This window comes from Saccostrea echinata, unplaced genomic scaffold (assembly GCF_033153115.1).
Source record: "Saccostrea echinata isolate AGI-Se365-2 ecotype Australia unplaced genomic scaffold, CSIRO_AGI_Sech_v1 ptg000013l, whole genome shotgun sequence".
Lineage (NCBI taxonomy): Eukaryota > Metazoa > Mollusca > Bivalvia > Ostreida > Ostreidae > Saccostrea > Saccostrea echinata.
The window spans coordinates 162,908-174,525 of NW_026889762.1; the positions used below are offsets into that span (position 1 = coordinate 162,908).

Here is an 11,618-nt window from a genome sequence, read left to right on the forward strand (position 1 = left end):
CCTTTTTTATGAGGGTTATAAATCTACACGTCATTCTTTTTCTTTATTGGTTCCTTGGTAATAAATGGAAAGAATAGAAAAATAAGAGTTTGAGCGAATGTAAATCAAATATAGTATACTGCTAAAGGTGAATGTATTCCCGCTTTCAATTGTTTTTTTTTTTTTTTTATAAGCACTTTACATAGAGAACAGGAATGTAGAATGACAACGAAATAAAAGAGAATCTTAGATTTTGAGAAGGAAACACATGCTACATGTATCTATAAAATGTATGCGTATGCTCTTTGTTTACCATGAAAAGGGATGTAAGTAAGTTGTTTTTTATTTTCCTTTTCTTTAAGATAAGGAAACCATACGTTTTAAGTAAAAAAAAAAAATCTTGAGAGTCCGATAGCGATTTTCAAAACTATTTAGCCCAGAATGCATTGGTTTTGATTTGAACATATTTTATTGTTTAACACAAAAGGATTGGAAACAAGTTCTTATAACTTGGGCCATCTTTAAAAAATTGTTTGGTTGCCTGCCCTATCCCGACCAACTGACTAAAAATGGCCCGACTCAAAACTCTTTTTTAGCATTCCAGGGAACGATGTATTTTTTTCTTTTTATTTCTCTTATTCCGTCAACAAATATGTTGAAATTTTCTGGAAAAAAGATTTTCCCACCTACTTACCGACCCAATAATTTTACACTGAGTCGGGAGAGGGCAAGCAAACATTATTTAAAGATGGCCTTACTAGTTCTTCTCCTGGTGTTAGTAAAGTTATAATACAGATATTACAATTGTCATTATAATATCATAGTAAATAATATTGGCAAGTGACATAAATAAATTGAAATGTTAATTAAATCTTCCAGATTCATTTATTTAATGAATTTGTGAATTCTTGAAAAAATAAATCAGTTCATATCATAAGACAAAGTATCAGTACCCCCATAACAACAGATGTGTGTCTATTAGAATCGTTTCTTCCACTCTAAAAAGTTTGTCAAAAAGATTATTTCTTGCTCTTATATCTTTTACAAACAAAGAAAAAGTGGTAAACATCCTCATTCTGACCACAAATACATTTAGTAGAATCAATAATATTTCGTCTGTAGAGATCATAATTTAGCAAACAGTTGTGAATAATATTGAAAGTACGTTTAGCAAACCAAAATATTTCGGGGGTTTAGTATTTATATGAGTGATATTTTTTAGAAGTTGCTTCTCTGACTTCTAATTTCAGTGAGTTCCATTTTCGAATAATGTCGGTTACAAAATATTTTTTGTACCCGACACTATTCCAAAATGGAACTCACTGATACATGTAATAATGTATTGTTTCTATAAAATCAACTTTAAAGTTGAAAACACTGATGGGGGAGGGGGCCTTTGTTATTTTATGATTAAGATTTATGAAAATCTGCCCTCTTTATAAAATTATATATTCTAAATTTATTTCACATCTCACCAACTTTCGACAATTTGTCAAAATTGAAAATTTATAATACATGTTCTTCATATACCATTATACTTACAGTGGAAGTAAATAATTAAAGTTAATGTAATTTGTTTAGTGGAAACCTTTGTGCATGTAAAAGGAAATTTAATAATACTAATAAAAGGTACCTTATACGGCTGACTCATTCTTAGTTTGTTGAGATTAAAGCACAAGATATACATTGTACATGTAATATGACGGAAAAAGTTTTTTTTTTTTTTTTGTTTTTTGTTTTTTTTTTTGTTTTTTTGTTTTTTTTTTTTTAAATTTATGTTCCTGAATGGACTTCCTTGATTGTAAAGTACCTGCATATTTTTCATTGAAAATATTTTGTTGATCATATCTTCAGACAGCAATTTAGAGAACGGGAAATAACACCAAAATTATTTTTATATTTTGTTCCACACCTCTATTTTTAATGCAACCAAATTGTGCAGGAAATAAGTGAATGTCAAGCTGAGCACCGCGTACCTACATGTTTAATCATTCAACTTTATGCCTAGCTCTAGAATACCACACAAATGAAATCAGTTAAGGCTTCTGTGGTCATTCAAATTCATACATTCCTTTTTCCATTGATTTGTTTTAATCTCTCCATCATGAGAGCAGACACACAGTAATTCCATACTAAACTTAAAGGCATCGACAAGGATCCGTAGAAATCTTAAGTTTATTCATATCCTGTAAATGTATATGCTAGCCCATTTATCGAGAGAGAGAGAGAGAGAGAGAGAGAGAGAGAGAGAGAGAGAGAGAGAAACAAAAAATATATTTAAAAACATGTTTTGTTTTCTTTTTAATGTCAAATGCAATTTAAAATAAAATTTCCATGCAGTCTCTCTGATCTCCTGTGCATAGACTCCTGAAAGCAGATTAAAGTAAATTGCTAACCCCACCCCCCCCCCCCCACCCCCACCCCCGCACATACACACAAAATAATAGAACTTGTATATGGTATCCAAAAAATATTTTTATTATAAATCTAAGTAATCTTCCCTTTTCATGTCATAAGTATATACATGCACAGTATAAATGTAATGAAAAGAATATCAATCTAAATACTTGTAATTAATAAGTGGAAATTCCGCTGTGTACCACGACCTGTTACAGATATATACAAGACATACAGCTGTAAAGGATACACTAAATGTAGTCTATCCAAACTAAATGAGGGAAAAAAAATATGTTTTATGTAAGTTCATAAGAGTTCGACTTTAAATGAAAAAGGTCGATGGAAATTATCACACTGTAATTTAGTCGCGTGGAAAATGATTAAAATGAATATAAAGAAAAAAAACGTTGTTTGGGGTTTCTACAGATGGAGTCACTATATATGAAAAACATAACTACGTACACATGCATTCATTCCATGTACCCCCTTGCATTCAAATGGAAGGAGAGATAAAAAAAAAGGTACATTAGAAAACATTCACTTGAAAGGAGATGCATAAAATAAAATTGACGGGGGGGGGGGGGGGGAGTTCCAACTTTCTTTCATAACCAAATTGTATTAATGCATTACCAAATTATGATTTAACTATGCTCCTACAATAAACATAGGGGAGGCGGGGCAACCAGCCTTTCAATGAACATTTTCAGAAATTAAAAAAAAAGTTTTGTTTTCAAAAGGTGCGGGGGGAATTCCCCTCCCCTATACTTGTTATATCTTTTAGATAACTACTCAAATATTGACTCTGAACTTTTTTCATAAGCTCTATATACTATAGTACGAGAAAGGGGATCATCGGCCATTGACATTGCATGATACTTCCTCTTGTTAGAAAGTCCGAGAGTGTCCAGACATTGCGCTTAAGCTTATCTGAAGGAATGTTTAAAAGAAACGTAAATGTGTATCTCTGCGATAATAGCAGGAATATTAAAAAGAAGTGTACTGATAACTATCCATAGACACCGATTTGAGACTTTGTTATACATTCGAGGTTTTTTCCCCGCCTATCTGAAGGTCCGGAACATTTCGATTGATTAAAGAAATGTTTCTGTTGCTATGCAAGGATGCATGATAAAGTGCGCACGTCAATGAGTAACAGAACATTTGATTTAAAAAAAAAGAAGTATATTCACGTGAAAAGTCCTCCGAAATAGAGGGAAGAATGACAGACTCTCGATATACCACAATTTACGTTACTCAGTCTGGGAATATTTCTGATATTGATGCCAGTATACTTTTACAGAAACTTAACGATGAAAAGGCTGTGTTGTATATACCTGTCATCGTGTACATGGCATTACTGATGCTGATCGGAATTACAGGGAATCTGATGGTATGCGTTGTTTACATTAAGAAGAAATTCAAATGTTCTACTGACTTTTTCATTTTAAATTTGGCATTTCTCGACTTGCTGACTTGCTTCTTTGGAATTCCCGTAGAAATTGCAGATTTAAGGTTCCCATACACATTTAATGCCCCTGCCGCCTGCAAACTCTTCCGAACCGTGGAATCTCTCACCAGCATGGGCTCTACCCTGACTTTAATTGGCATCGCTGTGGATAGATACAAACGGATATGCAGACTCGGAGAGCGCTTCTCTAATAAAACTGCGAAAAGGATATGCGCTGGCGCAGTGATTATAGGTGTTTTAACCTGTTGGCCCGCAGCAGTTGTTTTTGGTAAGAAGTCTGTGGATGTTGGGGTACCAGGAATTAAGGGGACGGACTGCTCGACGGATGATTCGCAACGACATACCGTATATCCACTTCTTTATTACGGTCTTGTTTTCCTTTATTTCTTAATTTGTGTTGTAATAGTAACTTTCATTTATGTAAGGATTTCTATTTTTATCAGAAGAGGTAAGCAAGAACAGATCAGGAGAAATTCCAACAGATACGAAATCAATGCCGAAATAACGACAACAACGGAAGACAGTCAAGAAACAAATGCGCATGCGTCATCAACATCTGGTGCAACCAAGGAAACAACTATGGTGAACACAATTAAAACCTCGCGAACTACCGTGATATGTATAGCAATCACAGTAGCTTTTATTGTTAGTTATCTACCTTTTCTCGTTGTCATGGTAACAAGAAACATCAAGAAAAATTTCGAAAAGACTCTATCACCTCCAGCAGAAGTGTTCTACAAGTTTTGTTTGAAATCCTACTTCATAAATGACGCCATTAACCCGGTTATCTACAGTTTCCTCAATAAGGCATTTCGACAGGAAGTGATCAGATGGTTCAGATGTAAAGCCTCCCCTAAGTACAGACAATCCTGACAACAGAACATGATACAGTACAATCAGTTTATACCGATTCTTTGCGTAGTGTTCCCGACTGTTTCGGCAAACAATTTTTTTTTCCTTGTCATTACCTAATTATCAATAAACTTTATTTGCAAATTAAGTTATATTGAGTATGAAAGAAATACTTCCTGAAAATCTTGTTTATTTTTCAAATAAGAGACAAATGGGCTTAATTAACGCTAAATATGATGTCCCTCCGGATCTCAATGAGTGTTTGTCTACTCTCGTATCGACACAAGCAATCTGTCCCCCAAATAGACTAATTTAAAATTAAAATTAATTAATTGAATAATTAAAATTTAAAAAAAATCATGAATTTCTTACACATAATTTTATTGCTAGATCCTGAATGTCAGTATTATGCCCAGTTTGTCGCTCTGAAGGATAAATACATTTGTATTCATGACCGATACTACATCAACATTCATGCATGTAGCAGCATGCATACATGTGTAGTAGGAACTGCTTAAACTCTCTAAAATGAATACATTAACTTACTGATAATTATACGTATATATTAAGTTGATAGGACTAATTCCTATATGGTAAAAAGGGGGAAAAAGGTAAGATTGTACATATATATTTATAGACTCTACAGTGTCTCTTACACAATAGCGACATTAAGAAATATTCCACACATAGTTTTGTACTTGAACACGCAATAAACAGAAATAAGCTGTGTACATGTATTAGAGTAATATATGTTATATAGTGTGAGTAGCGCTAGAATAAGATCGCCTAATATACCAAATACTTATAAAATACCATACATACTTCATAGATTTATTGTTTTTCTTAAGCACTATTTATTGAAAAAGTTCAGCTGGGGTTGTAAATTATTTATGAAGCCCCTTACATCCCTATCTTTGTTATCTACAAAGCTTACTTACATGTACATTGACACAGCTGAATTCGATATATAAAAAAGGTTCTTCTAATGATATGTACTTGCATACGAGCCGCTGCCCTCTTTTGCGTTCATATTTTTTTGTTTCGTCCCTGATTCCCTGCATGGTGAAAAATAGCGATTGGTGGTGGTCATAACCTACAGTAAAATCTCAGTTCTTGGAGTTTTTCAAAAGACAAGTATATTAGCCTTTAAAAAATGTTTTATCTTCTGCCGTCTTTTGTGACAGCCTTATACAGTATATGCATCAAGTTGTTTTCTTTATTTTAGCTAAATGATTGCATTTTTCAGACTTTAACCTTAACATATTAAAGACAATGTCCCCAGCCCCGAAATTAGATTTTCAGACACCAACAAATTGATCCCCAATCAATGAAATGTATGAAAATTTAACAGCACGCATTTTCCACCAATTTCCAAAGAAATTGATATAACAAGACTTGGTACACAGTAATTTAACGAAAGTCTTTTTTTCCCCTTACACCGTTGGTGCATATAATGAGGTATAATAAACAGATAATTATTTATTTATGTCGCCCCGAACGAAGTCGGGCGACATATTGCTATTGTACGCCTTAAAACCTTGTCCGGGAATTTTCTCGCAGATGGCTGGAACAATCTTCCTGAAACTTTCCACAAAAGATGATCACTAGTTGTACTTGTGCAGTGCAGACTTTCAGTTTCAAAATGGCTACCGTTGCCATGGAAACGTGCGAAAAGTGACGAATTTTGTCCGGGAGTGTTCTCTCTGGTCCCTAGCTGCAATAATGTAGCCCTCTCCGATTTTTTTAATCTGATATTTTCAGGAGAGGGCTACAATTCAACTGCATCTTCGTAATGGTGCAAATATATTTTTTAGATACGGGAGACTGCAGGCAAAATAAATTGTTTTTGCATTCAACTTACTTCCAACAAGACGGAATTTTTATTCACTATCAACATCATAACCCTTTATAAGCGAAAACCAAGTAAAATAAATCTGCGTGTTTACCAGTCGTTCTCTTCAGCAGCCATGACAGTTCTCGCGTGATGTACAGAGACTTGCGCTTGAATTTTAGAAGCACTTGATAAAGTAAATGTCGGCGTTGATAAATGTTTGTGTTGTATGATATCACTAAACATCAATAAATAAAAGCATCCCATGTGATAATTTTTTCATAAACAGTGATATTTATGCTTAAAATAAGGGAAATCCTAAACGATCCGCTCCCCTAGATCCCGATTTCTCATTGGTTGTCCCAAAATAAAATCGATCAAGGTCAGTAAACATGGCGGATAAATTCAAGTTGTGATGTTGACATACACGAAAAATAACCGATATACGGATTGTTCTGTATATTTTTTGGATCAATTCATGTCTTGCATAACTACATTTTATGAGTTCAGGTAAGATATGTTAATAAAATATTAAATCCACGCATCAAATTTTTGCTTCTTTTATGTATCCTTAAAATGTTGTGAATGATTTGATTACAAATTAAGGAGTACACAGCTGTATATTAATTTCAATTTACTAGTATTTTATTCTAGATCAAAGGGCAGATTACTCTATATGCATACCACAGAATCAGAACTCTTTAGTGTGCAGTGTATAGAGGGCTCTTCAATGGGCGAAGTACATGCATAAAACACTATATAATGTTAATGATGCGCACATTTTACATGTTCATTCAATTTAATGGAAGGGCCATTTGTCATTTCGTAAACTATTCTATCATTCAAACGACTTTAGCATGTTTTGAGAAGTTTGGAAGTAAATTGTGTTTATCAGATTGAAATATATGGAGATAACGAACAGTATTCAAGCTCAAAAGTCCATTAATCAATACAAAATAGGAGCAGAGCAAACACGGACCTCCAAACATCAGAGGTGGGATCAGGTGCCATGGAGGAGTGAGCATCCCCTGCCGACCGGTCACACCCGCCGTGTGCTCCTTGTCATGATCGGGAAATAACGGAAAAATCCGTCGACAATTCAGTGTGTAAATTAACAGCAATCGGTTTTCGTAAGAAATTAAGGAGGAAATCTTCCTGGGACGGAAATAGTACAGGAATGAACAACACTGAACTACCCATGCAGTAGTTCAAAATAAACAAAGATAACAAGTACATGTATATCTGAGTTCTGGTTGCAAAATAAATTGCTACATGTACATGCTTCCTGAATTACACGTACAATATGTTTTGTAAGTTGTATCAAGACCAAGTTGTCTCCAATTGATTTTACATATATCATAATTTAGCAGGTATTTTTTACGCATTATTTTGCTACTGAACATATTACACATGTACAAACTCTCATGGAAGGATTTCTTTTTTACTGTTTTGCATTTACATGCGATAATTAATCGATTTTTTCAAATAGAATCACCGAAAACTACAAAAAATCAACTTCCCAATATAGTTTTCTCATCATTTCTTCCTGGATATCATGTGTCTTCCTTGTTGTTAAAATTCTTTTGATATCTGTCAAGATATTGATTTATTCATGTACGTCTAGAAATAATAATTAAAATTAATTCAGTTTCATTTTGATTTTTTTTTAATGTTTTTAATTAAATGAGATGTCCCTTTAATTCAGTTTTTACGTATAATTATGAAAACAAGGGTATTTAGAACTTTTGTGCGTATTTTTAAGTTAAAATTCATTTTGTTTGAGTCATTACTTCATATTTTTTACACACACACTTGACCCACTTAAAACACTTACAAACTGTGTGCTTTATATATGCTTTAGATACTTCAATACACGAGTCACTGTTTACATGGGGAAAACACAAAATTAAATGCACAAAGACCATTTCACTTTCATACATAATAATATTGTATTTTTTCTTTCAATCATTGATTAAGTATATATTAAATACAAAAAAAGAAGAAAAGAAAAAAAAAAGTCCAAAGTCGAAAAAATCTTATTTCTCGCGCGGGGGGTGGGGGGTTGGACCATTTTTTTTTTTTGGTACTTTTTTCAAATCCTGGAATTTGCCAGTTCTCATCCTTGCAGCAACAAAAATTGGGGAATGGGACGGGGGAGCATTAAAATTGAAATTTACAAATTAAAACTACAGCAAAGACTATGCTCAGAAAAAAAAGGGGAACCCCCCCCCCCCCCCCCCCTCTGCGTTCTACGGGCCTGTATTCTATAATGAAATGGCGTTACAAAGTCAATCCAGTCTTGTTCATTTTTTTTTTTTTGAAACATTCACAATCTTTTCTGATTGTTTAAACTCAGCATTTCAATTTAATCCACGTGGATTTCACCCGATTGAAACTGAACCCAATCGTACATATTTGTTTCAAAAGCCATTGTTCATCCGAAAGTGGTCATTTAAAATTCAGTGACTCGTGATATTCACAGCAGGGGGAGATTACGAACGAATACATAATGGGTCATATTAGTATAAATTGTATAAAAATATGGTCGAAATTGACAGATTAGTGACACGTGAACTTTAATCATGACAAAACATAGAGATGTCAATGTAAGCGCAGGTCCCTGACATTTTATTTTATCAACGGTGTATATCTATAAGTATCATTGTTATTCGGATGATTCAGGTATATATAGTGGTATAGAGCCAATACTTCGTACTCTGTTATCTCAATCGGTTATATCATTACACAGTCGTGTTTTTACATGTGGAGCTTCAAAACCGAATATTCAATACACAAAACTGTCCGGGTATTTGAATTGTCGACCTACTTTGATATATAATCCCCTTGGAGAGTGCTTTATAAACATCTCTACCCGATTAGACACTCTTTTGTACCTAAAACTAAAGAAAAGAGATTTAAAGCGCAGACTGGAAGGACACCTTAAAACGAAGCCACCGAAAAGAAAAAAAAAACCTTGGTACATGAGAGTGCATTTGTGTTATCTATTAGGGGAACTTTAAATGTTCAGAAAGCAGAAGGGTATTTCCTACAGTGACAAAACTTTGACAGCAGGAGGATAAAGAGTCCACTGTGTTAAAAACTCTTCAATCTTCGCCATAAGGAATAAATTTATTATGTAACTTCCTCGTTCTGTGTACAAAAAAGTATTCCGTGATTCTCAAGTTGCCCTCTTGAAAGATCTCAAGATAAACCATAGATGAGGCTTTATACAGTTTTAGGTGTGTCATTTTAAAACTATGGAGTATGTGGTTTGCCGTACTTCATCAAGGGATTTTGTCGTCCCTGGCCTTCGCTCATTGACTTTGGCAACATGACCAGTCACGCATCACGTTGTTCGAAAATATATTCCAGTAGATAAGGAAAATGGAAATGAACGCTTCAACTCTTAATTTTTCAATAATATTGAAAAATTCTTCCCATCTGGATCCATATTTACTTTTAAAGGAATTAAATGACAAAGCAGCTTTGCGTTATTTACCAGTGATAATTTTTCTGTTTGTTTTAATGATCTGTGGGATAATTGGCAATATTCTTGTGTGTATTGTTTATCTGAAAAAGAAAACAAAACTGTCTCCGGATTATTTTATTCTCACTCTAGCTTTCTTGGATCTTTTAACATGTATTATTGGAATTCCAGTGGAAATAGCGGATTTACGTTATCCATACATGTTCTATGCCCCCGCAGCATGTAAACTCTTACGCACCATAGAATCTCTGTCCGCAATGGGGTCAGCTTTGACTCTAGTGGCAATATCCATAGACAGATTTAAACGTATCTGTAGACTGGGACAGCACTTCAATAACTCTACCGTAAAGAAATTATGTGTAGGTGCAATAGTGATGGGCGCGGTCATAGGATGGCCCGCCGCTGTCGTGTTCGGGAGGAAAACCGTGGATGTCGGACTTCCCGACATAAAGGGGGAGGACTGCTCCACCGCGGACGAAATGAGGGACACCATTTACCCCCTGCTCTACTACAGTACAATAATGTTATGTTTTGTCGTCTCTGTCATATTTGTGATTTTTGTTTATGTCAGAATCTCAATTTTTATCCGAAAAGGAATTTCCTTACGAAAAAACAGAGCTAGCGAAGCTGTATCGACTTACTCCATGCATGTCCAGTTTATACATGACGAGAACACGAGTGGATCTTCCCCTAGTCAAGCTCATCCCATGTTAGATGCCACGCCCAAAAATCGCAAACGACAAGTGAACAGTTTGAGAGTCACAAGGACGACCACCATCTTTGTTGCTGTGACGGTTGCATTTATTTTGAGTTATCTCCCGTTTCTCGTTATTATGATCATTCGCAATGTGAAGAAGGATTTAGAAGATACTATTTCTGATGATGCAGAAGTCGTATACAAGTTCTTTCTGAAGTCTTATTTCGTTAATAATGCAATCAATCCTCTGATTTATAGTTTTCTAAACAAGAGATTTCGAACAGATGTCAAAAAACTATTTAGCTGTAACAGGTGACTATAATTAATAAATTTTTGCCAGAAGATTTACAAACATTTTTTTTTGTTTTATTTTGAATCTGGTTGATTTTTTTTTTTTATTTTAATGAATTTCGTTAAAATTTTTAAACAATCAAAGACTAAAAGAAAATTTGAAATGTAAGTAAAATTAATAATAATGGACTGAAGGTTTAAAATATATCAAATAAATATGATTTTCCAAACAAACTACAATTTTGTTAACTTTTAAAGCATCCGATCTAAGTACAGATTTGAACAAAAAATCCGTTAAAAGTGTTTTTTCTCTCTCAGTAAACGGTCAAAACTTTTTGTTTTTGTATCATTTTGTATCTTTATACGGCTACTTTACCAAATGTGAAAATCAGAAAAATTTAAATATTCGAAACATATAAAAATAACTAATATACCCTAAAAATCTAAGAAAAAATAGAGGGAATTCGGTTTAGCCAATATGTATTTTATTAAAATTATATATGTCAATTTGGTAGTATCATCTGATAGACCCTATAGGGCAATATCTTTTTATGCAAAAAGGAAAACATTTAATCTTTTGAAATAGAAGTAGGCATCGCATGATTGGCAATGGTAT

At 33.8% G+C, this 11,618-nt stretch overlaps 2 protein-coding genes across 2 annotated transcripts; both read left to right on the plus strand.

Annotated features, from left to right (window-relative positions):
* Nucleotides 1–3,597: 3,597 nt before the first annotated feature.
* Nucleotides 3,598–4,717, plus strand: LOC133186210 (orexin receptor type 2-like). Its single transcript, XM_061321442.1, has one exon. It carries the CDS (start codon nucleotides 3,725–3,727, stop codon nucleotides 4,715–4,717), a length of 993 nt encoding a protein of 330 aa, XP_061177426.1. The 5' UTR covers nucleotides 3,598–3,724.
* Nucleotides 4,718–9,256: 4,539 nt separating this feature from the next.
* LOC133186302 (orexin receptor type 2-like) lies at nucleotides 9,257–11,045 on the plus strand. Its single transcript, XM_061321524.1, has one exon. The coding sequence runs from the start codon at nucleotides 9,912–9,914 to the stop codon at nucleotides 11,025–11,027; it is 1,116 nt and encodes a 371-aa protein (XP_061177508.1). The 5' UTR covers nucleotides 9,257–9,911; the 3' UTR covers nucleotides 11,028–11,045.
* The last annotated feature ends 573 nt before the right edge of the window (nucleotides 11,046–11,618 follow it).